The sequence below is a fragment of the Pseudophryne corroboree genome, chromosome 3 (genome assembly GCF_028390025.1).
Source record: "Pseudophryne corroboree isolate aPseCor3 chromosome 3, aPseCor3.hap2, whole genome shotgun sequence".
In the NCBI taxonomy this organism is placed as follows: domain Eukaryota; kingdom Metazoa; phylum Chordata; class Amphibia; order Anura; family Myobatrachidae; genus Pseudophryne; species Pseudophryne corroboree.
The window spans coordinates 53870003-53897770 of NC_086446.1; the positions used below are offsets into that span (position 1 = coordinate 53870003).

Consider the following 27768-nt stretch of genomic DNA (forward strand, 5'->3'; position numbering starts at 1 on the left):
TTTTTACTGTCTATCAAGCACCTCCCATTGGAACACATGTAGATTACCTGCAGTCAGTCATTATGTTCCAGTGCTGTGCTTGACAGAGGTTCCAGATCTCCTGGTTGGGACCAGCAAGTATCAGCTTGCATTTTGCTGATAGGCTTCATCATAACAGGGTGATTCTTATTATCCACACAGTATATATATTTGTTGAAGTATTACATAGAATATATATATACTTTTTCCTATTAGTGAACAGGTCACATTCACAGATCACATTTCTGTTCTTTGTTCATTTTAAGGGGAAAAATAATAAAAGTTATATTTTAGTAAAATCCAATTCATTCATGGTTTAAGTGTGTCCAACTAAATAGTATTTTCTTATTTTTCTCCATTGCAAACCCTGCTCGTATGATCAATGGTATTAAGTCTGCAAGTCGCCATTCACAATGCCGACACAAGAATGTCGATGGTTATGATGTCAACATGGTTGAAATGTCAACACCTGGCAAATATCAACATGGACAGGCTGTTTACATTGTGAGAATGCCGACATTATGGTTAGCGTTAGGCAGGAACAGATTGGGATGGAGTACCAGCCCAGGAAATTTGTGGAAGCAGCCCTAATGGGGGTGCGGTCTGATGAGGGGGTGGGGTCTGTTGGGGGGTGGGATTCCTTCTCATAGGGCCTGATTGTACACAATTGCAGCCTTCCTTAAAGGCCAGTACTCACCAGCCGACGTTGGAGAGATGTGTGCTGAGCGAACCGCTCAGCACACATCTCTCCCGGCGCTCAGCACAGCGCGATCTGTGCTGAGCGTGCGGGGGGAGACGGGGGGGGGGGGGGCGCTCACTTCACCCAGCGGGTGAAGTGAGCGACCCGCTAGATTGGCCTGCATGCAGGCCAATCTAGCAGCGGCGATAGCGATGTGCGGGGCTGCGCATCGCTATCGCTGAGGGGGCTACACACGGAGCGATCGTGCTTAAAATCTAAGCAATCTAGTCAGATTGCTTAGATTTTAAGCAGCAATCGCTCCGTGAGTACCCCCCTTAAGTCTTTTGCTGCAGTTGTGTCTGAGATCAGGGGGGAAAGGGAACTAAAAGTGTCCCTGTAAAATTTTGTAGAAGTGACCTGACATGGGCAGCACAAGAGGTATAACATACCGTGTAGCCATGGCAGCATCACTGGATAGCAGAGTTACTGTACTGCAGAGATGGAAAAACAGAATGAATGAGGACAATGCAGTGTACTGAGTGTGGTGAGCTGCCGGTCATGTGGGGTCACATGACAACACACAAAACAGGCCACACAGACACGTCAGCCTACCAGGAATCTACCAGGCAAGGCCTATGGCCCATCTGCTCCTGATTTTAGGGATAGACTTACTGACATTGCCGGCATTCTGACCATGTTGCCATTTTTTCAATGTCGATATGATGAATGTTGACATAATATATCAAACCCATAATCACATGCAGTCCAGTGTCATAGTGTCAGAGTGGGGTGGGATTCATCACACACCTCCAAGACCTGTCACTATGATACTGCTCCTGTAATCACAACTGACAGCACAAGCAGCTGGTCACTGACTACATGAACCCATTCCGGTGGACACTGCATAGAGGGAGGTGTCTCTATGAGGTCCACAAGGTAGTAGTTATGCCCTAACTTAATATGTATGACTTCACTCCCCATAACAGCAGGGCAATGTGCTCTGTGCTACCACCTTCCCCCACCCCCATGTTGTCATAAACAGTGCCTACGGCATAACCAGAAGAGTGGGGCTACCATTCGGGAATTATTATTAAATTGACAGGACCACAGCTACCTGTAAAGCACCCTCCATATGGCCTCGGCTTCACTGGTTTACTGGGCTGCTGTGAAAGATTTTGTTGTTTGCCTTGTCTATAATCTACTTACAATAGTTTCTTGATCTGACACTGTCCAAACAATCCAAATAAACTGGCTCCAGCCTGAGTCACGTCCTCTGTAACAGGAAATGTACATTTCAGGAACCTGCACAAAAAACAGACGCAAAGCTTACCGTAAGTAACGAAATTGTAAAGCATATGCCAAGATACTATATCAAATACTGTAAACTTTAAAACCTCAAACAAAATGGGGGGAATTCAATTATGGCCAAAAATATTTCGGGAGGAAAAGACAGAACAGAAGCAGAAGTAGCAAAACACTGATCTCCCTCCGTATTGACAATGGGGCTAATTCAGAACGGATGCGCAGTTTCCCAATTAGCGATCCATTCTGCACATGTGCAGAGTGGGTCCTGCATGTGGCTTCCATTTTTCCAACAGCGGCATTCGAGGGGCGGGGTCAAAAGCAAATTCAAATTATGCCACACAGTAGTGTCCCTCATTCACATTACACCGCACAGTAGTATCTCAGATACACGTTACACCATCCCTCCTTCCTAACCCACCTTTCCTACAGCCTCACCTCCCCCCCCGCCCAACAGCCTCTTCAGTGGTGCCTAACCCTAACCCACTCTTCCTAATCTCCCTTCCTGCAGCCTAACCCTAGCCCTCCCGCCCTCGCAGCCTAACCCTAGCCCTCCCGCCCTCGCAGCCTTACCCTAACCCTCCCACGTGGCTTGCACCAACTCGACTTTGGCACCAACTCGATCCGGATTTTGGCACTCTGCATCGCTATCTATGTCGGGATGCTGGCGTCAGCTTTCCGACCGCCGGGGTGCCAAACACTGGCATCTTGACTGCATCCCGAATGAAATGCTAATGAGATGCTGTGAGATGAGCCTCAAATGGACCCAGCCATTAACCAAACACCATTAGTTGGATGGTAGAAGTACTTCCTGTTAGATAAAACATCAGGGTGCCATCACTTCCAAGATAAAATGATCAGTTATACAATTAACTGATATACATTTCCTTGACCCTGGCCTTGAAATAGGTAAGATTTGTATTTTCTTTATTACACTAAACAAGTTAAAGTTTTCACTTACTTACTACTTACTTACATCTAACATGCATGAAAATCGTTGTAGTTTTCCAGATTCTACAGTCCCTTCTCCCAAACACCGACACTTATTTATTATCTTCAACAACAAATAGATCTATAGCACTGTGCTATATAACAATTGCTGTGTACCTGGTGATAGTCTGTTACTGCCGATGCGGTGCAAGTGTCCGTCAGCACCGCACTGCACTAGTGATCAGACTAGTTTCCGTCAGCACCGCACTGGACTAGTGATCAGACTAGTGTCCGGCAGCACCGCACTTGTAATCAGACTCACAATAACTACAGTTCCCAGCAACCCTTGCTGCCGGGAGCTCCCAGCAACAAGGGCTGCTGGTAGCTGTAGTTTATTTTGAGTCTGATTACAAGTGCGGTGCTGACGGACACTAGTCTGATCACTATTCAGTGCGGTGCTGACGGAAACTAGTCTGATCACTAGTGCAGTGCGGTGCTGATGGACACTTGTCTGCTCACTAGTGCAGTGCGGTGCTGCCGGACACTTGTCTGATCACTAGTGCAGTGCGGTGCTGACGGACACCGGCGCCACTCCAGCAGTAACAGACTCTCACCAGGTACAGTCTGACAGTACTGCTTTTCTATCCTTTGGCCGCGTGTGGCACAGCCAGGCGGCGCCCCCTCCATGCCTGGCACCCCTGGCGAGTGCCATCCTGGCCAATAGGTAGATACACCCCTGGGTGAGGCTCCCGGATCGACTTGTTAAGTAGCAATATAGTGTCCACTGAGTAGCTGGTGTATAACATGGCAGATGAAAGGAGCAGTATAAAGACAGGTATTTGATTACCTCTCCCGTGTGCTGGCTGACTCGAGCATCCTCGGGTAAAGTCCGCTGTTATGACCACTATTGTGATGTGAGGGAGGGATGAGCCCGTAGCAGGCTTGCCAGAATGCGCCAGAAAACACCCAGTGTGCTGCTCTCAAATGAGGTAGAAGTGCCGCTTCAGAATTGGGGGAGCGCTACTGGTGATGAAGCTGTAACAGCCGTGCAGATGTCCCAGTGACAAAAAAGGGGGAGGAGTCATGACTAGTTTTGTCACGAATCACGTGACTTTTTCAAAGATGCCTAAGTTCTGGCAAGCCTGCTACGGGCTCATCCCTCCCTCACACCACAATAGTGGGCATTACAGCGGACTTTACCCGAGGACACTCGGGTCAGCCAGCACACGGGAGAGGTAATTAAATACCTGCCTTTATACTGCTCCTTTCATCTACCGTGTTATACACCAGCTACTCAGCGAGCCAAAAGATGGCAGATAGCTGTCTGCCTTCGCAACTAGGCTGTGTAGGCAGAGGGCAACCCTACACATGCAAAAGCATTGTTATTGTGTGATGCTTTCACATGTTTGCAGGGGTGGGGGGGCAGGGACCAGCATGTGGGGTGCACTTGCCCTGTGCTGGGTCCGCCCCCCTGCATGTCAGAGTGAATAGTTGTAGAAGTGCCTTTTTTTGCACATCTACAACTCATGCTGATCTGGCCCTATAGTATGTCTGGAATTGTGTGCTATGATGAATGTTTATTGCAGCCACAACTTAAAAGGACACATTTGTACCTCCCGACATTTAGTCCCACGGACTCTATATTTTTGTGCACAACCCTAATTTCTGCATTTTTGGGGCTGCCTGCTCACCTCCTTGCACATGGCATCTATTCAGAGATCACTCACTGCTTTGCAGAGCAGCGGTGTTCTCAGACTTCCGCCAAAAAAACTACCCACAGGATAGTGCGACCCACAGGTAGGATGGCGCAACAGTGGGGGTTATTCTGAGTTGATCGCTCGCTAGCAGTTTTTAGCAGCCATGCAAACGCTAAGCCGCCGCCCTTTGTGAGTGTATATTAGCTTAGCAGAAGTGCGAACGAAAGGATCGCAGAGCGGCTACAAAAAAAAATGTGTGTAGTTTCAGAGTAGCTCCAGACCTACTCAGCGCTTGCGATCACTTCACACCATTCAGTTCCTGATTTGACATCACAAACACGCCCTACGTTCGCCCAGCCACTCCTGCGTTTTTCTTGGCACGCCTGTGTTTTTCAGATCACTCCCTGAAAACGGTCAGTTGACACCCATAAACGCCCACTTCATGTCAATCACTCTGCGGCTGCCTGTGTGACCGAAAAGCATCGCTAGACCCTGTGTAAAACTACATCGTTCATTGTAATAGTACGCCATGCATGCGCATAGCGCCGCATATGCATGCGCAGAAGTGCCGTTTTTTTGCCTCATCGCTGCACAGCGAATGAATGCAGCTAGTGAACAACTCAGAATGACCACCAGTGTCCAATTAGCAGGACTTTCCCTCTGGAACAGGACAGTTGAGAGGTACAGATATAGCTGCGCTCATACATCCTACAATGTATATACATTGCAGCATAGATTGTGCAGCAAGTGTGTCCGTGAACGAGTAACGCGCATGCCTATGAATGTGCATGCCATTAATTCCTAATTGCAGCCCAGTGCATACTGCATACGTACCGTGGTATGAATGATACTGGCTACATCTGTATGAGTTAGGTAACATAATAGAATCACACAACTAATATTAGGTTCGGACAATTGATTTGCTTCCTGGACATCTACAGGCCTCAAATAAAAAATAAAAAAACAACATTCTAAGTGATGTGTCAAATACGTACCAAAGTTGTGAACACTTAGAAAGTGCTTTAGATAGAACACTCCAAGCCTGTACACCTATGATGTAGCCATAAAAATGTACAGTATGTCGTTTTGTACTTCTCTCCAAGCAGTAGGCTAAAGCTCGGTAATTAATATTCTCCTGGGTCCCTTTCACATGATAGAGACTAGTAGAGATTGTAATTTTAAGAAAATGAGACATCACTTTCCCCACAAATTCCTCATCCTGTGTCTCATACAGACAGCTTAGTATTTCATTATAGCAGACTGGTGACTTTAACTTTAGCCATTCCTCCAAGACAGGTTTTCCCCTGAAGGAAATGGGACAACCAATTGTTCTCTGAGTCTCCTGAATTTGTTTTTCACTTGAAAGACCAAATAGGAATTGTATAGTTAATTTTAGATGTGGCCGGTCTTCTGATGCCTCCAGTAAACGTTTTACTTTACAAATTTTTAAGTCAGTGTAAGGTTGTTTCACAGATATGTCATCCAGGACATAGTAGAGAGCAGCAAAGAACTCCTGCACACTCAGATGGATGAAGCTGTAGCAGGTGCAGGTGTCAGTCTCCCTTTGGAAGATGTTCTCATTCAGAAACACAGACTCCAGCTCTAACATAGACAGTCCATGTCTATCAAGATCTGATTCTTCAAATAAAATTCTCTGGTCCAAAATCCCTTCATTGGCCAAAGCACACAGCCTCTTTATAAGTGAGTTTATAGAGTGGGCAGAGTCCCTTCCGTGATACTTTATTAAACTCTTTAGGTACAACAGGTAAATGGAAGTGGATGTCTTGGCACCAATCACAGATAATCCTTCTTTCAGTAACGGTTTCAAAACTGTACATACAATCCAGCAAATTACAGGAACAGCGCACATGGTGAACAGCATATCATTGTCCTTAATTGTACTAATGGCCAGGTCTGCTAGTTCTCTGGTTTCAAAGAAATTATAGAAATATTCCTCACGGTCTTTCCCTGTAAACCCCAGAATCTCCACATATCGAAGATATTCAGCAAAATCCTTCAACTTCAACAGTGAGAGTGGTCTTGTGGTGATGATTAGTGAGCTGTCACTGAGCAGTGTTTTCTTAAACAAACTCTTCAGAAGGATTTCTTTTGAGACCTCCTGAAATGGGTCATCACAAACCTTAGTATCATTTACAGATGACCATTTTAATTCATCTAAACCATCAACAATAAAAAGTATTTTTTCAGAGGTATGGAAGATTGATTGCAACAGATCAGATGGACATATCCTTCCAAAATAGCTGGATAGATACCCAGCCAGGCTTATATTACCAGTGATGGTGTTGACTTCTCTACAGCTTATGTAGAAAACAAACTGAAACTTGTCTTTATACAGTTCCCCGGAGGCCCAGTCCAGCATGATCTTCTGGGATGTCATAGTCTTTCCTATCCCGGCAGGTCCCTGTAACACCACAGTCTTGGGAATAATTCCATTATCATCAGGATCAAATAGAGCCGGTATAGTGGTTGGGGAATATTTATCTGATGATCTGTCTTCCATAATCCGTAGATGCTTCTGGCCTGAAGCTGTTATTTCATGTTGTCTCTCCTTCTCATCACGGTGATTCTTGATCAGTAGAAGACTGGTGTATTCTTTCTTCAGATTCAGACCTTTCCCTAATCTTTTATCATGATGTTTAATAACATGGTATTTATTTCTCATCTGATCCATGTATCTTACTCTGCAGCCTGTTTAGGATTTAAAAGAAGCTATTAATACAATAGTAAATACCTTGCCATAGACAACCTAAATTACATCTGTTAGAGTCAATGACACCTTGTTCGAAATGTATATGAAAACATAGCTTGTACTGTAAACCAATAGTCTCAATATAGAGAAAACATTTCCAAAAATGAAATTATACGCATTAATAATATGACTATTACTAAGAGGAACAAATACAAAAACTAAACATATATTTTAAACTTTCTTTAAAATGAAACGATGCAGTTTCTGCATTTAAATTAGAAGTGAAGATACTGTGACTCTATCTGGGGTCCCAGGAATATTTTTTGTGAAGGTGGTACTCCCTGCTCACAAATACAACAGTTAGTACTTTAAATGTCCATGATATAGAGCAGGCCTGGCTAACCTGTGGCTCTCCAGCTGCCCTGCCACAGATCTGCTATTGGGGATTGCTAAAACTGTGGCAGGACATGCTGGGTTGTATAGTTTCACAACAGCTGGAGAACCATAGGTTGACCCAGGCCTCACATGGAGCATAGTCTTGGCTGTTTCAAACCTTCCAACTCTAGTGATAACTGGAAGCAACCATTTCCTCTATGTTAGCAGTATAGCACATATACAGGTATTTCCTTGCAACAGAAGTTATATAGAACATGGCCAAGCACTGTGATTGGATCCTGTTGGCAGTGTGTTATGGAAAGTCAGTGTGGGCCATGCCTATACTGGCTGAAGTTAGGCTAATTTAGGAGAAACAGGACTATGGTCTGCTGGTCTGTCCTGTATGGAGATGCGCAATTTATAACAATTAAATAGATGGAGTTGACTATTTAAAAAAATATGTTATAAAACAGTATAATTAACAAATATTGCATGGCAGTATAATACAATGAACATCTTACTTTCCAGACTATATAGAGAAATTCTGGGGAAATCCAGGTTTCCATCTTATATTTCAAGGAAAATTATCATCTGTATAAGTATAATTTGCTATTTTACTATTTTATCCTCCAAGGCAGCCCAAGCAATATAATCGCCAGGGCACGAAGAAAATGAAGTCAGATATGCAGCATAGTCAAGAGTCTATTTCAATGACTGAATGGAGGACATGTCTCTAAAATTGCATGTCAGTATAATTTAAAATATCATAGTGACTAGAGAAGGTGTAGGTTAGATATCTGTCCTGAAGCTTCAGACCTTTTTGCTCATGAGGTTGCCACCACTAAAGTGGAGTGAGTGCTTAGAATTTCTGGCACCTCGTGTTTTTTATGGCTTAGTTGGAAGGGAACTTTCCAAGGTCCCATTAAAATAATAAAAAAGGTTCTGTATTATTAAAATCTTCTCTCCTGGAAAAATATTTAATGATGGTTGTCACCAAATCTATTTAATACAGTTTATTCTACGATCCATCTTTTGTGTGAAAAATTATTGCCAAACAACCTCCTGTTTGATGTCGAACTACAAAATGTAATGTAATAGTTTGACCTCTTTAAAAACAAATGCCAAAAAAAACCTTATTTAGATCCCAATGGCATGACTAACCACAGACTGGGAAAAAAACCTTCCTTTTCTAGGTAGTTATTTAGAGAGTGGTTGCAACAGTACTGGAAACCTATCTGTCAATCATGGACATTTATTATCCATTCCAGTTAGGATTCAGGAGATGACTGATGTAGTGTTAAAAAACCACCATGTTTATTGTGTGTACCCAACATGGTACATATTGAAATTCACCCACTCATAATGCTCATACAATGTTATTTGCATTATCAGAAATTACAAATCCTGAGAAGAATTTTAGCAGGGTAACCCACTTTGCTATCACATCCTTGAGTTTTTCCAGCAGATTGGCACCATTATGCCTCTTAGTGAAGCCAGTGATACAGGGAGTACCCTGCCTGCAAATGAACTACAGTAGTTTTGTGTGTTAGATACTGCTGCTAAAGTTGGTATACCCACCCAGTGGGATGTCACAATCATGAAATCTTTAGATTGACCAGTTCCGCATGTCCACATATATGTAGTACCGTAGAAAGTCATTACAATGGCATTTTGTAGGCAGAGAATAATTTTTTGTTTAACTTCCTGGTAAAGGTGAGTTATTGCTGATCTGGTAAAATGGAATTGAGATGGATTTTGGTAGCAGGGACACATGACCTCAACTTGTCTAAAACTAGATGCATTGATGACTGATATAGTATGCAGATCTAATGGTGTAATAACCCTCATGGATTCAGTGATCCACTGTGTAACAGAATGGCAGCTTTTATAATTGGTTACTCTTGTAAAAGATTATTTCACAGTCAATTGCTGTTTGAAACTACAAGTTTTCTTCTTGGTCCCCTTCTGGTATGAGTCACCCCCAACAGCAGCAGCAGCCCTAGCGAGGAAGGATTCTCCTTGGGAATCTTGGGTAGGGGAAAAATTGGTTAGTCTTTGCAAATAGGATGCAGCAGGACTACCTCTGATCATTAATGAAGACTTTGATGAGGGTGTTCATGGTGGAGATTGTATGTGTTGGTACAAATTGCTGGCATCTGATGCTGGACTGCTTGTTTTTATTTTACAGGATTTTTCAGATTTTCATAAATACTTTGCATGAATTCGCTGCAAATGCTGTAACAGATGAGTTGCCTAGGTCCCACCTCTTCTAAGTTTGGCCTCACAAATAGTACAGATGCCTTGACAAATATTGACAGGATTTGGGTAAAAATTATGCCAAAGCTAAGAGGTGGATTTTTTGGTTCTGAGCCCAGGCATGACAATTTCCTTCTTCTTATTATTATCACTGGCAAGAACTACTGCCACTGGTGGCTGACTTACTTTGACACAAACAACATTCTCCTACTGTATTTGATCAACTTCTTGTCCAACACATTCATCATCAAAATCCTCATTAGTAACCATTACCATTCTTACTTTTACTACTACTCATCCTTATATTTGCAGAGGGTTCAGAATTGGTGGAAGGAGGCTTCTCTAGGATTACAGTGTCAGAAACAGAAATGTTGACCCAAACATAGCTATCGTGGACACCCCTAGACTCTCCTGAGAGGGATTTGTGTTGTTTGTGGACACAGAATTTGTTCTTTAGGCTTAGTATTCTTTATGTGCAGTGATTTGTCTGTTTTAAAGGTGATTCATCTTGACTCAGGTGAGAGGGTGTTGAATATGAGGTTGCAGAAGAATCCTGACTGTGTTTGACCCTAGCTTTCGCAATAGGCCTTTTATTGAATGAAACAGCAGTAGCAGCACTACCACTCACAAAGAATGGCCATAGTCAGAGCCTTTCCTTGCCATTGTGTGTGGTGTATGGCATGCTGGCAATTTTACATTTTTCGGAAGTAGTTACAGGTAATGTTTTCTTAACCATTGTGAAATACTGTTTAGATTTGAGGTGTCCTTTCATACACCACCTTTGCCCATGAAGACCTTCAGTAGATGTTTATTTATTAACAGTTTCTTATGGGTGTGGTATTGAAGGTCGACAGTAACTAGGTCGACAATGTCTAGGTCGACCACTATTGGTCGACAGTAACTAGGTCAACAGGGTGTCTAGGTTGACAGGGTCTTTAGGTCGACATGAGTTATTTATGGGGGGTTTTTGTGTCGTTTTCTTCGTACAGTGACCAGAAACCCCAATTAGTGCACCGTGTCCCCTCGCATGGCTCGCTTCGCTCGCCATGCTTCGGGCGAGGTTCCAATCATAGTCCACGTGGATCGTTAAGTATGAAAGGGTTAAAAAAAAGATATTTTTTTAAAAAACTCATGTCGACCTTTTGACCTGTCGACCTAGAACATGTTGACCTAAAGACCCTGTCGACCTAGACACCCTGTCGACCTAGTTACTGTCGACCAATAGTGGTCAACCTAGACAATGTCGACCTAGTTACTGTCGACTTAGAGACCGGATCCCGTTTCTTATATAGCACAGCAAATTACGCACTAGCACTGAGTTTATTTTTTAAAACCAGGACAGGAGTAAAGTTACTGTTGTTGAACTTAACTGCCACAACACCAAGCGAGCGTTCAATAAGATAGGGAAAGGAGGGCCAACTGTTACCTTTACCAAGCAGATTTATTAAAAGACTGTATAATTTTGTTGACACCAGCAAAAGAAAAGGTATTTTCACCACTTATGATTTTGGGATACAGGATATGGGGATACAACAACCCAGTAACATGGGACAGCTATTATATGCTGCGTCACTTTTAATAACACACAGTGCAAAATATTATTTAGTTTCATTATGAAAAAAAAGATGAAAGACTATTATTGTTTCAATTTTAATATAGCAGGAACAATTGGTCTTCATTAATAATGATAATTATTTTGTAGTATAGATAGGGGGCACATAACACCCAGGCATCCAGTAACACAACCCAACTAATATAAGTTGCATCCCCCATAATAATAAAAAAAATTCTGTTTGTTTTTTAAAACAGGAAAAAAAATATATATTTTCAATTATTATTTTTGTAACAGCCAGGAAAACACACAAAAGATGGCTTCTTTGGATGCAGCTCAGACACAGCTGTTGTGCCCATCCAATTTTATATTGAAATGGGAAAGATTAAAACATTGTATTATTCGCATTGGGTGATGGATCGATGTATCAATGTATTGTACAAGTTAAATGGCTTTGCTTGGTTGGAAAGGTAATTGCTCTGCTGGAATGTGCTCATATCCACTAGAAGTCCAGATACAAGATGCTAATCAGCCATATAATCCTGTATGGGGCTATGATAAGAGGATGGAGTTTTTGTATAACACAGTAGGAGTCAAACCTGCAGTCCAGAGAAGACACACTGTTTACCCAAGTGTGAAGCTCTTTTCCTGAGGCAAGTTGTAAAATGGGTCCAGGCTAGTTACACATGCCTATTTCCCAATTTTCAAATAGGCAGTAGAGATATGGGAATCAATCCCTGCTAGAATGGCTAAGAGACCCCATATATGTAACCTTATACTCAATCTAATCTGGCTTTGGAAGGGTTCAAAAGGAATTCCAAGAGGTGGGGACTGGCAGTGAATTGCAGTGCATTTAAATTTCAGAAGCACTGAGTGCAAGAAGCTTATTGTTGTGAAGGGATCCTTAGGATCATGATAAACCAAGCTAACTGGAAAAGACTTCACTTCCATGCCATCATTCGACTCTATAGGTGATCTGAATGTTATCTTTTTTCCTTATTTTATTTCTTGAGATTGTTATTACTTGTGTGACTATTTAATTTACTGTATTATGTTTGTTACCATTTTGTAACTATAAGCTTTGAAGACGTTTTCTTGAATTAAATTCCATAATTCTAGTTCTACTTTCTGTGTTTTCACCCATGGCCTGAGTGGCCCATGTTACCTATTTTTCTAAGTATAAATAATTGTGTGTGGGGGTGAGAACAGAAGCTCACCCTGGTCGCAGTCCCTCAAAGTTCGCTTAGCCTGGCTGGTAAGCAAAATTCTCTTCTGCTGGTGGCAGTGACTGTGTTGATTAACCACACGCTCTGAGGTAAACAGAAAGGTGTAACAGGTGGCGATTCTTAGATTGGCGTATCTGGAGGATTGGCATGCTGGAATCGTGCAACAGTGAAGTACTGTATTTGGACAGATTGGGGGGAGGGGAGAATAAATTGTTAATGCAGCCTGATCTCCTGTCTAAAGTGGCGGGAGATTGTAGGGGCGATATTAAATTTTTACTGCTTATCATGCTTATCTCACCGATTATGTCAGGTTTAGCTGCGTAAATTAGCGGCACCAAACTAACTAATGGGCACAATCATGAAAAATGCCATTTGGTCGACCAAACAGGTCACTTTTTGCACATTTCAGCTTGCCCCCCCAGAGGGTGTGAGCTGAAATACTGGTGCCAGCAGCTATTCACGCCTGACAAGTGTAACAATTAAATAGCTCCATCAGGTGTGCAGAAGAGACAGCTGCCGACGCTAACAGTTGAATTTCCCCCATAAAATAATCAACACTGTCTCTGCCCAGACTCATACACAAGTGACCAGCAATACTGTAGAATAAATTTCTCTAGGCAAAATAAGAAAAGTGCAGGTTCACTTTAACTTTTTTGCAGAACCACACACACTAACAAACACTGACAATGATGCTTGCAGCCATACAGTCACCTTTCCCAGTTCCCAGGCACCTACACCTAGCAAGTATTATTCAAATAAAACTGTACAACTAAACTGGGGTTCACTCCTAACAGTAGCACCCTAATGGTGCTCTAATAGTGTGCTAATGGTGTGGTTTAAAGAAAACAAAGTGCTCCAGCTCCTTAATATACCTTCTCCCTCCACTCTCCGTGTGAAATGGTGCCTGATCATGAGGGAGGGAATTTTATATGAAATCCAAAACACACAACGTCCAACTCTGGGAAAAGGCTTAACCCAAGAGATCCAATGTTTTGCCTCATTCTGGGATCTTAGTGTGGCGGGAAGATCAGATACGGGAATTGGAACTCAGATCCTTTAAGTTTGAGGGTGTTGGGATTGTGTAAAAACCATACTGCTCATCTCTAATTTTAATAGAGATCCAGGAAAGTTATCCCCATAGTTATATTTTGAAAGAGCTCCGTGCACCATAGTGTTTTATCAGGAGAAACTGCCACCAAAAACTTGTTCAATGTCAACCATCTCAGAGAAACATCCAGTTTTGGTTCATTTGGGGTGGTCATCAGAGCATCAGGCATTAGGTTGAGGTCTCTCAAAGGACTTAATAAATGGGCAAATCCTGAGTCCCCCATCAAGGGGAATAGCCAAAAGTTTGTGGGCCCCATAGTAATATTTTGAAGGGGTCCCTGTCCCAATGCTTCTAGAGAGACACCTCACCTCTCTGCATCAGTTGTTCATTGTATGCCCCATAATAGTGCCCTAGCTCATTTTATGAACCATATTAGTGCCTTAGTTAATGTGATGCCCCATTGTTGTGCTCTAGCTTTTTATGAACCATAGTAGTGCCCTAGTTCAAATAATGGCACACTGTAGGGCTGCCAGTACACATTATGCAGCACAGTACTCCCAATTCACATTATGACATACAGTGACCCCAGTTCTTATTATGCCACACTATAGTGGCTCCACTTCATATTGTGCTACATTACAGTGCCCCAGTCCATATTATGTAAAAAAAAATCCCTCTAGTTCATTTTATACCACAATACAATGAGCAGGTCCAGGACCATAACTAGATATATTGCAGGTCCCAAGGCAAAGGTTTGCAAGGGAGGGTGGTCTTCAGGTCGCCGGTGGCCGGGCTACCGACGACCAGCATACCGGCACCGGAATCCCGACCGCTGGCATACCGACAGCTTTTCTCCCTCTTGGGGGTCCACGACCCCCCAGGAGGGAGAATAGATAGCGTGGCACGCATAGCGCACCACCGTGCCCGGAGCGTGGCGAGTGCAGCGGGCCCGCAAGGGGCTCATTTGAGCTTGCCCAGCTGTCGGTATGCCAGCGGTCGGGATTCCAGTGCCGGTATGCTGGCCGCCGGGAGCCCGGTCGCCGGCATACCCTACTACACCCTGCAAGGGACCCTATGAATCTACCAATGGTGAAAAATGTTTATAACATATGTAACTGTGACAGAGAAGGTAGCTCCTCTCTGCTCTGGGCCCCATAGCAGCGGCACCCCCTGCATCTATGGTAGCTACGCCCTTGGCCTCATCGCAAAGCACTTGCTGGGTGAGTGCAGTGTGGCTCTGGTGCATGTGCACTACAGTAATAATCTCTCAACTGTGCCAACATTGGCATCTTCATGCACCTTTATATCATGCTCACTATAACTTTAGCCACCCTTCCCAATATAATAGTGCACAATGTAATGCACCCTTAATTAAGTGCTTGCATCAAAAGGGTACTTTTCAGCTGTTTGGTGATGGACTCAGTCACCGTTCTGTGGGCCTAATTCAGATCTGATTGCTGCTGTGTGTTTTCGCACAGCGGGCAATCAGGTCTGAACTGCGCGCATGCGCCAGCGCCGCAGTGATCCGGTGCATGCCAGAGATGCGATTGGCATCTCTGCCTGATTGACAGGCAGAGGCAGTCGCTGGGCGGGAGATGGCGGGCCTGCGGCATTGGGCCGCCATTTTGGAGTCGTGGTCTGGACAGCACAGGCGTGCCCGGACCATGTGGGGGGCGGGACACGGCAGCTATGTGATGTCACACGCAGCCGCTGCGACCTGCACAGTGTCGGGTAGCTCCCTGCCAGCGTGCAGGAGCTGCCCAAGTAGGGAGCTACTCGTCAAGTACAAAAGCATCGCCGCTGTGGGGGTTAGGGCCAGACATACGGGACAGACTAGCCCTGTGCTGGGCGTCCCCCTGCATGTCTGAGTAACTGATCATAGCCTTGCACTACATTCAGGTCTGAATTAGGCACTGTGTCCAGATGTTGATCCTGCACATATAATACCAGCCCGGTTTTGCCTTTCAAATAATTGTCCCTTCAAAACAATGGGCACTCACCTGCTATTATATTTATCCTCCAGCTTCCCCCCCCCCCCCCTGATATATAGGCACATTTTGGCTACATTTGGCTACAAGTATCAAAAGAGAATATTTTACTAACCTTCAAGCGTCACATTGGAAGACATCTTCTGTGATTTAACTGTAAAGATAAGAGCCGAAATGTAAATTATACATTATATAAGTATTATACTATATACCCTAGTGCAAGTAATAGCAATACTAAGAGGTGATTCTGTACATGCAGCGGTGTCATACCCTCCAACTGTACCTTTTTGGCAGGTACAGTACCTTTTTTTATGGTCTGTACCAATTTTTGACTCTCCAAACTTCAATTGAAAGTATAGGAATATGGGTGTGGCCACTCCCCCTTTACCCGTGACCACGCCCCCTTCCCTATTTGTACTGGTTTTTATGTGTAAAATGTTGGAGGGTATGCAGTGTCTGTTGGCAGTTGCCCATCTGTGAGCTTATACAAATGGCCTACACACTACTTCCCTGGTGTACATCCATGTGGCTGAATGTGCATGGACAGAGACACCCAATTTTAACATCCATGCTCACTGTTATACTGATCAGTTGCACCACCAAAAATTGTAGGTGCAATTTCTCCATCTGTCCATGGCCTCCTATGCTTGCACCGACATGCCAATGACACTCCCACAACACGCCCACTGAATTGCACATTTTTGCCTGCATTTCTAGACACCTCCCAGTCACCACCCAGGAACAGCCATCTGAAATGTGCAGTGAGCATGGCATTGAGTGCAGCTCTGAATACGGCCCTAGGAGCCATTGAGGAGACTGATAAGAGTTGAGGGGCATCATGTGATCAGTTTTATACAGCACAGTATGAATGCTACTTACATATGTATAAGTGCTGACAACATTAAATACCAATTACGGAAAATTTACTCACTGTTAATGCTGATACTACTGGCATTTATACATGGTATATAAAGATATGTGAGATGTCTCCTCCTTACGAGGAAATGCACAGCGACTGTCCTGTGTGTGATGTGTCCTCCTGCAGTCAGTATAAGAGGAAGTGCACAGTGACTGTCCTGTGTGTGAGATGTGTCCTCCTGCAGTCAGTATAAGAGGAAGTGCACAGTGACTGTCCTGTGTGTGATGTGTCCTCCTGCAGTCAGTATAAGAGGAAGTGCACAGTGACTGTCCTGTGTGTGATGTGTCCTCCTGTAGTCAGTATAAGAGGAAGTGCACAGTGACTGTCCTGTGTGTGATGTGTCCTCCTGCAGTCAGTATAAGAGGAAGTGCACAGTGTCTGTCCTGTGTGTGATGTGTCCCCCTGCAGTCAGTATAAGAGGAAGTGCACAGTGACTGTCCAGTGTGTGATGTGTCCTCCTGCAGTCAGTATAACAGGAAGTGCACAGTGACTGTCCTGTGTGTGATGTGTCCTCCTGCAGTCAGTATAAGAGGAAGTGCACAGTGACTGTCCTGTGTGTGATGTGTCCTCCTGCAGTCAGTATAAGAGGAAGTGCACAGTGACTGTCCTGTGTGTGATGTGTCCTCCTGCAGTCAGTATAACAGGAAGTGCACAGTGACTGTCCTGTGTGTGATGTGTCCTCCTGCAGTCAGTATAAGAGGAAGTGCACAGTGACTGTCCTGTGTGTGATGTGTCCTCCTGCAGTCAGTATAAGAGGAAGTGCACAGTGACTGTCCTGTGTGTGATGTGTCCTCCTGCAGTCAGTATAAGAGGAAGTGCACAGTGACTGTCCTGTGTGTGATGTGTCCTCCTGCAGTCAGTATAAGAGGAAGTGCACAGTGACTGGCCTGTGTGTGATGTGTCCTCCTGCAGTCAGTATAAGAGGAAGTGCACAGTGACTGTCCTGTATGCGATGTGTCCTCCTGCAGTCAGTATAAGAGGAAGTGCACTGTGACTGTCCTGTGTGTGATGTGTCCTCCTGCAATCAGTATAAGAGGAAGTGCACAGTGACTGTCCTGTGTGTGATGTGTCCTCCTGCAGTCAGTATAAGAGGAAGTGCACAGTGACTGTCCTGTGTGTGATGTGTCCTCCTGCAGTCACTATAAGAGGAAGTGCACAGTGACTGTCCTGTGTGTGATGTGTCCTCCTGCAGTCAGTATAAGAGGAAGTGCACAGTGACTGTCCTGTGTGATGTGTCCTCCTGCAGTCAGTATAAGAGGAAGTGCACAGTGACTGTCCTGTGTGTGATGTGTCCTCCTGCAGTCAGTATAATAGGAAGTGCACAGTGACTGTCCTGTGTGTGATGTGTCCTCCTGCAGTCAGTATAAGAGGAAGTGCACAGTGACTGTCCTGTGTGTGATGTGTTCTCCTGCAGTCAGTATAAGAGGAAGTGCACAGTGACTGTCCTGTGTGTGATGTGTCCTCCTGCAGTCAGTATAAGAGGAAGTGCACAGTGACTGTCCTGTGTGTGATGTGTCCTCCTGCAATCAGTATAAGAGGAAGTGCACAGTGACTGTCCTGTGTGATGTGTCCTCCTGCAGTCAGTATAAGAGGAAGTGCACAGTGACTGTCCTGTGTGTGATGTGTCCTCCTGCAGTCAGTATAAGAGGAAGTGCACAGTGACTGTCCTGTGTGTGATGTGTCCTCCTGCAGTCAGTATAAGAGGAAGTGCACAGTGACTGTCCTGTGTGTGATGTGTCCTCCTGCAATCAGTATAAGAGGAAGTGCACAGTGACTGTCCTGTGTGATGTGTCCTCCTGCAGTCAGTATAAGAGGAAGTGCACAGTGACTGTCCTGTGTGTGATGTGTCCTCCTGCAGTCACTATAAGAGGAAGTGCACAGTGACTGTCCTGTGTGATGTGTCCTCCTGCAGTCAGTATAAGAGGAAGTGCACAGTGACTGTCCTGTGTGTGATGTGTCCTCCTGCAGTCAGTATAAGAGGTAGTGCACAGTGACTGTCCTGTGTATGATGTGTCCTCCTGCAGTCAGTATAAGAGGAAGTGCACAGTGACTGTCCTGTGTGTGATGTGTCCTCTGCAGTCAGTATAAGAGGAAGTGCACAGTGACTGTCCTGTGTGTGTATGTCTCCTCCTGTAGTCAGTATAAGAGGAAGTGCACAGTGACTGTCCTGTGTGTGATGTGTCCTCCTGCAGTCAGTATAAGAGGAAGCGCACAGTGACTGTCCTGTGTGTGATGTGACCTCCTGCAGTCAGTATAAGAGGAAGTGCACAGTGACTGTCCTGTGTGTGATGTGTCCTCCTGCAGTCAGTATAAGAGGAAGTGCACAGTGACTGTCCTGTGTGTGATGTGTCCTACTGCAGTCAGTATAAGAGGAAGTGCACAGTGACTGTCCTGTGTGTGATGTGTCCTCCTGCAGTCAGTATAAGAGGAAGTGCACAGTGACTGTCCTGTGTGTGATGTGTCCTCCTGCAGTCAGTATAAGAGGAAGTGCACAGTGACTGTCCTGTGTGTGATGTGTCCTCCTGCAGTCAGTATAAGAGGAAGTGCTCAGTGACTGTCCTGTGTGTGATGTGTCCTCCTGCAGTCAGTATAAGAGGAAGTGCACAGTGACTGTCCTGTGTGTGATGTGTCCTCCTGCAGTCAGTATAAGAGGAAGTGCTCAGTGACTGTCCTGTGTGTGATGTGTCCTCCTGCAGTCAGTATAAGAGGAAGTGCACAGTGACTGTCCTGTGTGTGATGTGTCCTCCTGCAGTCAGTATAAGAGGAAGTGCTCACTGACTGTCCTGTGTGTGATGTGTCCTCCGGCAGTCAGTATAAGAGGAAGTGCACAGTGACTGTCCTGTGTGTGATGTGTCCTCCTGCAGTCAGTATAAGAGGAAGTGCACAGTGACTGTCCTGTGTGTGATGTGTCCTCCTGCAGTCAGTATAAGAGGAAGTGCACAGTGACTGTCCTGTGTGTGATGTGTCCTCCTGCAGTCAGTATAAGAGGAAGTGCACAGTGACTGTCCTGTGTGTGATGTGTCCTCCTGCAGTCAGTATAAGAGGAAGTGCGCAGTGACTGTCCTGTGTGTGATGTGTCCTCCTGCAGTCAGTATAAGAGGAAGTGCACAGTGACTGTCCTGTGTGTGATGTGTCCTCCTGCAGTCACTATAAGAGGAAGTGCACAGTGACTGTCCTGTGTGTGATGTTTCCTCCTGCAGTCAGTATAAGAGGAAGCGCACAGTGACTGTCCTGTGTGATGTGTCCTCCTGCAGTCAGTATAAGAGGAAGTGCACAGTGACTGTCCTGTGTGTGATGTGTCCTCCTGCAGTCAGTATAAGAGGAAGTGCACAGTAACTGTCCTGTGTGTGATGTGTCCCCCTGCAGTCAGTATAAGAGGAAGTGCACAGTGACTGTCCTGTGTGTGATGTGTCCTCCTGCAGTCAGTATAAGAGGAAGTGCACAGTAACTGTCCTGTGTGTGATGTGTCCCCCTGCAGTCAGTATAAGAGGAAGTGCACAGTGACTGTCCTGTGTGTGATATTTCCTCCTGCAGTCAGTATAAGAGGAAGTGCACAGTGACTGTCCTGTGTGTGATGTGTCCTCCTGGAGTCAGTATAAGAGGAAGTGCACAGTGACTGTCCTGTGTGTGATGTGTCCTCCTGCAGTCAGTATAAGAGGAAGTGCACAGTGACTGTCCTGTGTGATGTGTCCTCCTGCAGACAGTATAAGAGGTAGTGCACAGTGACTGTCCTGTGTGTGATGTGTCCTCCTGCAGTCAGTATAAGAGGAAGTGCACAGTGACTGTCCTGTGTGTGAGATGTGTCCTCCTGCAGTCAGTATAAGAGGAAGTGCACAGTGACTGTCCTGTGTGTGATGTGTCCTCCTGCAGTCAGTATAAGAGGAAGTGCACAGTGACTGTCCTGTGTGTGATGTGTCCTCCTGTAGTCAGTATAAGAGGAAGTGCACAGTGACTGTCCTGTGTGTGATGTGTCCTCCTGCAGTCAGTATAAGAGGAAGTGCACAGTGTCTGTCCTGTGTGTGATGTGTCCCCCTGCAGTCAGTATAAGAGGAAGTGCACAGTGACTGTCCTGTGTGTGATGTGTCCTCCTGCAGTCAGTATAACAGGAAGTGCACAGTGACTGTCCTGTGTGTGATGTGTCCTCCTGCAGTCAGTATAACAGGAAGTGCACAGTGACTGTCCTGTGTGTGATGTGTCCTCCTGCAGTCAGTATAACAGGAAGTGCACAGTGACTGTCCTGTGTGTGATGTGTCCTCCTGCAGTCAGTATAAGAGGAAGTGCACAGTGACTGTCCTGTGTGTGATGTGTCCTCCTGCAGTCAGTATAAGAGGAAGTGCACTGTGACTGTCCTGTGTGTGATGTGTCCTCCTGCAATCAGTATAAGAGGAAGTGCACAGTGACTGTCCTGTGTGTGATGTGTCCTCCTGCAGTCAGTATAAGAGGAAGTGCACAGTGACTGTCCTGTGTGTGATGTGTCCTCCTGCAGTCACTATAAGAGGAAGTGCACAGTGACTGTCCTGTGTGTGATGTGTTCTCCTGCAGTCACTATAAGAGGAAGTGCACAGTGACTGTCCTGTGTGTGATGTGTCCTCCTGCAGTCAGTATAAGAGGAAGTGCACAGTGACTGTCCTGTGTGATGTGTCCTCCTGCAGTCAGTATAAGAGGAAGTGCACAGTGACTGTCCTGTGTGTGATGTGTCCTCCTGCAGTCAGTATAATAGGAAGTGCACAGTGACTGTCCTGTGTGTGATGTGTCCTCCTGCAGTCAGTATAAGAGGAAGTGCACAGTGACTGTCCTGTGTGTGATGTGTTCTCCTGCAGTCAGTATAAGAGGAAGTGCACAGTGACTGTCCTGTGTGTGATGTGTCCTCCTGCAGTCAGTATAAGAGGAAGTGCACAGTGACTGTCCTGTGTGTGATGTGTCCTCCTGCAATCAGTATAAGAGGAAGTGCACAGTGACTGTCCTGTGTGATGTGTCCTCCTGCAGTCAGTATAAGAGGAAGTGCACAGTGACTGTCCTGTGTGTGATGTGTCCTCCTGCAGTCAGTATAAGAGGAAGTGCACAGTGACTGTCCTGTGTGTGATGTGTCCTCCTGCAGTCAGTATAAGAGGAAGTGCACAGTGACTGTCCTGTGTGTGATGTGTCCTCCTGCAATCAGTATAAGAGGAAGTGCACAGTGACTGTCCTGTGTGATGTGTCCTCCTGCAGTCAGTATAAGAGGAAGTGCACAGTGACTGTCCTGTGTGTGATGTGTCCTCCTGCAGTCACTATAAGAGGAAGTGCACAGTGACTGTCCTGTGTGATGTGTCCTCCTGCAGTCAGTATAAGAGGAAGTGCACAGTGACTGTCCTGTGTGTGATGTGTCCTCCTGCAGTCAGTATAAGAGGAAGTGCACAGTAACTGTCCTGTGTGTGATGTGTCCCCCTGCAGTCAGTATAAGAGGAAGTGCACAGTGACTGTCCTGTGTGTGATGTGTCCTCTGCAGTCAGTATAAGAGGAAGTGCACAGTGACTGTCCTGTGTGTGTATGTCTCCTCCTGTAGTCAGTATAAGAGGAAGTGCACAGTGACTGTCCTGTGTGTGATGTGTCCTCCTGCAGTCAGTATAAGAGGAAGTGCACAGTGACTGTCCTGTGTGTGATGTGTCCTCCTGCAGTCAGTATAAGAGGAAGTGCACAGTGACTGTCCTGTGTGTGATGTGTCCTCCTGCAGTCAGTATAAGAGGAAGTGCACAGTGACTGTCCTGTGTGTGATGTGTCCTCCTGCAGTCAGTATAAGAGGAAGTGCACAGTGACTGTCCTGTGTGTGATGTGTCCTCCTGCAGTCAGTATAAGGGGAAGTGCACAGTGACTGTCCTGTGTGTGATGTGTCCTCCTGCAGTCAGTATAAGAGGGAATTGCACAGTGACTGTCCTGTGTGTGATGTGTCCTCCTGCAGTCAGTATAAGGGGAAGTGCACAGTGACTGTCCTGTGTGTGATATGTCCTCCTGCAGTCAGTATAAGAGGAAGTGCACAGTGACTGTCCTGTGTGTGATGTGTCCTCCTGCAGTCAGTATAAGAGGAAGTGCTCAGTGACTGTCCTGTGTGTGATGTGTCCTCCTGCAGTCAGTATAAGAGGAAGTGCACAGTGACTGTCCTGTGTGTGATGTGTCCTCCTGCAGTCAGTATAAGAGGAAGTGCTCAGTGACTGTCCTGTGTGTGATGTGTCCTCCTGCAGTCAGTATAAGAGGAAGTGCACAGTGACTGTCCTGTGTGTGATGTGTCCTCCTGCAGTCAGTATAAGAGGAAGTGCTCACTGACTGTCCTGTGTGTGATGTGTCCTCCGGCAGTCAGTATAAGAGGAAGTGCACAGTGACTGTCCTGTGTGTGATGTGTCCTCCTGCAGTCAGTATAAGAGGAAGTGCACAGTGACTGTCCTGTGTGTGATGTGTCCTCCTGCAGTCAGTATAAGAGGAAGTGCACAGTGACTGTCCTGTGTGTGATGTGTCCTCCTGCAGTCAGTATAAGAGGAAGTGCGCAGTGACTGTCCTGTGTGTGATGTGTCCTCCTGCAGTCAGTATAAGAGGAAGTGCACAGTGACTGTCCAGTGTGTGATGTGTCCTCCTGCAGTCACTATAAGAGGAAGTGCACAGTGACTGTCCTGTGTGATGTGTCCTCCTGCAGTCAGTATAAGAGGAAGTGCACAGTGACTGTCCTGTGTGTGATGTGTCCTCCTGCAGTCAGTATAAGAGGAAGTGCACAGTAACTGTCCTGTGTGTGATGTGTCCCCCTGCAGTCAGTATAAGAGGAAGTGCACAGTGACAGTCCTGTGTGTGATGTGTCCTCCTGCAGTCAGTATAAGAGGAAGTGCACAGTAACTGTCCTGTGTGTGATGTGTCCCCCTGCAGTCAGTATAAGAGGAAGTGCACAGTGACTGTCCTGTGTGTGATGTGTCCTCCTGCAGTCAGTATAAGAGGAAGTGCACAGTGACTGTCCTGTGTGTGATATGTCCTCCTGCAGTCAGTATAAGAGGAAGTGCACAGTGACTGTCCTGTGTGTGATGTGTCCTCCTGCAGTCAGTATAAGAGGAAGTGCACAGTGACTGTCCTGTGTGATGTGTCCTCCTGCAGACAGTATAAGAGGTAGTGCACAGTGACTGTCCTGTGTGTGATGTGTCCTCCTGCAGTCAGTATAAGAGGAAGTGCACAGTGACTGTCCTTTGTGTGATGTGTCCTCCGGCAGTCAGTATAAGAGGAAGTGCACAGTGACTGTCCTGTGTGTGATGTGTCCTTCTGCAGTCAGTATAAGGGGAAGTGCACAGTGACTGTCCTGTGTGTGATGTGTCCTCCTGCAGTCAGTATAAGGGGAATTGCACAGTGACTGTCCTGTGTGTGATGTGTCCTCCTGCAGTCAGTATAAGGGGAAGTGCACAGTGACTGCCCTGTGTGTGATATGTCCTCCTGCAGTCAGTATAAGAGGAAGTGCACAGTGACTGTCCTGTGTGTGATGTGTCCTCCTGCAGTCAGTATAAGAGGAAGTGCACAGTGACTGTCCTGTGTGTGATGTGTCCTCCTGCAGTCAGTATAAGGGGAAGTGCACAGTGACTGTCCTGTGTGTGATGTGTCCTCCTGCAGTCAGTATAAGAGGAAGTGCTCACTGACTGTCCTGTGTGTGATGTGTCCTCCTGCAGTCAGTATAAGAGGAAGTGCACAGTGACTGTCCTGTGTGTGATGTGTCCTCCTGCAGTCAGTATAAGAGGAAGTGCACAGTGACTGTCCTGTTTGTGATGTATCCTCCTGCAGTCAGTATAAGAGGAAGTGCACAGTGACTGTCCTGTGTGTGATGTGTCCTCCTGCAGTCAGTATAAGAGGAAGTGCACAGTGACTGTCCTGTGTGTGATGTGTCCTCCTGCAGTCAGAATAAGAGGAAGTACACAGTGTCTGTCCTGTGTGTGATGTGTCCTCCTGCAGTCAGTATAAGAGGAAGTGTACAGTGACTGTCCTGTGTGTGCTGTGTCCTCCTGCAGTCAGTATAAGAGGAAGTGCACAGTGACTGTCCTGTGTGTGATGTGTCCTCCTGCAGTCAGTATAAGAGGAAGTGCACAGTGACTGTCCTGTGTGTGATGTGACCTCCTGCAGTCAGTATAAGAGGAAGTGCACAGTGACTGTCCTGTGTGTGATGTGTCCTCCTGCAGTCAGTATAAGAGGAAGTGCACAGTGACTGTCCTGTGTGTGATTTGTCCTCCTGCAGTCAGTATAAGAGGAAGTGCACAGTGACTGTCCTGTGTGTGATGTGTCCTCCTGCAGTCAGTATAAGAGGAAGTGCACAGTGACTGTCCTGTGTGATGTGTCCTCCTGCAGTCAGTATAAGAGGAAGTGCACAGTGACTGTCCTGTGTGTGATGTGTCCTCCTGCAGACAGTATAAGAGGTAGTGCACAGTGACTGTCCTGTGTGTGATGTGTCCTCCTGCAGTCAGTATAAGAGGAAGTGCTCAGTGACTGTCCTGTGTGTGATGTGTCCTCCGGCAGTCAGTATAAGAGGAAGTGCACAGTGACTGTCCTGTGTGTGATGTGTCCTCCTGCAGTCAGTATAAGGGGAAGTGCACAGTGACTGTCCTGTGTGTGATGTGTCCTCCTGCAGTCAGTATAAGGGGAAGTGCACAGTGACTGTCCTGTGTGTGATGTGTCCTCCTGCAGTCAGTATAAGGGGAATAGCACAGTGACTGTCCTGTGTGTGATGTGTCCTCCTGCAGTCAGTATAAGAGGAAGTGCACAGTGACTGTCCTGTGTGTGATATGTCCTCCTGCAGTCAGTATAAGAGGAAGTGCACAGTGACTGTCCTGTGTGTGATGTGTCCTCCTGCAGTCAGTATAAGGGGAATTGCACAGTGACTGTCCTGTGTGTGATGTGTCCTCCTGCAGTCAGTATAAGGGGAAGTGCACAGTGACTGTCCTGTGTGTGATGTGTCCTCCTGCAGTCAGTATAAGGGGAATTGCACAGTGACTGTCCTGTGTGTGATGTGTCCTCCTGCAGTCAGTATAAGAGGAAGTGCACAGTGACTGTCCTGTGTGTGATGTGTCCTCCTGCAGTCAGTATAAGAGGAAGTGCACAGTGACTGTCCTGTGTGTGATGTGTCCTCCTGCAGTCAGTATAAGGGGAAGTGCACGGTGACTGTCCTGTGTGTGATATGTCCTCCTGCAGTCAGTATAAGAGGAAGTGCACAGTGACTGTCCTGTGTGTGATGTGTCCTCCTGCAGTCAGTATAAGAGGAAGTGCTCAGTGACTGTCCTGTGTGTGATGTGTCCTCCTGCAGTCAGTATAAGGGGAAGTGCACAGTGACTGTCCTGTGTGTGATGTGTCCTCCTGCAGTCAGTATAAGAGGAAGTGCTCACTGACTGTCCTGTGTGTGATGTGTCCTCCGGCAGTCAGTATAAGAGGAAGTGCACAGTGACTGTCCTGTGTGTGATGTGTCCTCCTGCAGTCAGTATAAGAGGAAGTGCGCAGTGACTGTCCTGTGTGTGATGTGTCCTCCTGCAGTCAGTATAAGAGGAAGTGCACAGTGACTGTCCTGTGTGTGATGTGTCCTCCTGCAGTCACTATAAGAGGAAGTGCACAGTGACTGTCCTGTGTGATGTGTCCTCCTGCAGTCAGTATAAGAGGAAGTGCACAGTGACTGTCCTGTGTGTGATGTGTCCTCCTGCAGTCACTATAAGAGGAAGTGCACAGTGACTGTCCTGTGTGATGTGTCCTCCTGCAGTCAGTATAAGAGGAAGTGCACAGTGACTGTCCTGTGTGTGATGTGTCCTCCTGCAGTCAGTATAAGAGGAAGTGCACAGTAACTGTCCTGTGTGTGATGTGTCCCCCTGCAGTCAGTATAAGAGGAAGTGCACAGTGACTGTCCTGTGTGTGATGTGTCCTCCTGCAGTCAGTATAAGAGGAAGTGCACAGTGACTGTCCTGTGTGTGATGTGTCCTCCTGCAGTCAGTATAAGAGGAAGTGCACAGTGACTGTCCTGTGTGTGATGTGTCCTCCTGCAGTCAGTATAAGAGGAAGTGCACAGTGACTGTCCTGTGTGATGTGTCCTCCTGCAGACAGTATAAGAGGTAGTGCACAGTGACTGTCCTGTGTGTGATGTGTCCTCCTGCAGTCAGTATAAGAGGAAGTGCACAGTGACTGTCCTGTGTGTGATGTGTCCTCCTGCAGTCAGTATAAGAGGAAGTGCACAGTGATTGTCCTGTGTGTGATGTGTCCTCCTGCAGTCAGTATAAGAGGAAGTGCTCAGTGACTGTCCTGTGTGTGATGTGTCCTCCGGCAGTCAGTATAAGAGGAAGTGCACAGTGACTGTCCTGTGTGTGATGTGTCCTCCTGCAGTCAGTATAAGGGGAAGTGCACAGTGACTGTCCTGTGTGATGTGTCCTCCTGCAGTCAGTATAAGGGGAAGTGCACAGTGACTGTCCTGTGTGTGATGTGTCCTCCTGCAGTCAGTATAAGGGGAATTGCACAGTGACTGTCCTGTGTGTGATGTGTCCTCCTGCAGTCAGTATAAGGGGAAGTGCACAGTGACTGTCCTGTGTGTGATATGTCCTCCTGCAGTCAGTATAAGAGGAAGTGCACAGTGACTGTCCTGTGTGTGATGTGTCCTCCTGCAGTCAGTATAAGAGGAAGTGCTCAGTGACTGTCCTGTGTGTGATGTGTCCTCCTGCAGTCAGTATAAGGGGAAGTGCACAGTGACTGTCCTGTGTGTGATGTGTCCTCCTGCAGTCAGTATAAGAGGAAGTGCTCACTGACTGTCCTGTGTGTGATGTGTCCTCCGGCAGTCAGTATAAGAGGAAGTGCACAGTGACTGTCCTGTGTGTGATGTGTCCTCCTGCAGTCAGTATAAGAGGAAGTGCACAGTGACTGTCCTGTTTGTGATGTATCCTCCTGCAGTCAGTATAAGAGGAAGTGCACAGTGACTGTCCTGTGTGTGATGTGTCCTCCTGCAGTCAGAATAAGAGGAAGTACACAGTGTCTGTCCTGTGTGTGATGTGTCCTCCTGCAGTCAGTATAAGAGGAAGTGCACAGTGACTGTCCTGTGTGTGCTGTGTCCTCC

The 27768-nt window shown here is 46.1% G+C and overlaps 1 protein-coding gene across 1 annotated transcript in view; it reads right to left on the minus strand.

Annotated features, from left to right (window-relative positions):
* The window catches only part of LOC135057153 (NACHT, LRR and PYD domains-containing protein 3-like), a 318674-nt gene that overhangs the window by 160924 nt on the left and 129982 nt on the right, over positions 1–27768 (minus strand). Inside the window, exons 4-6 of the mRNA XM_063963052.1 lie at positions 15897–15935; positions 5622–7335; positions 1904–1999 (exon numbers count right to left, since the gene is read on the minus strand). Coding sequence (XP_063819122.1) covers positions 1904–1999; positions 5622–7335; positions 15897–15935 — 1849 coding nt within the window. The remainder of the gene's footprint in view (positions 1–1903; positions 2000–5621; positions 7336–15896; positions 15936–27768) is intronic.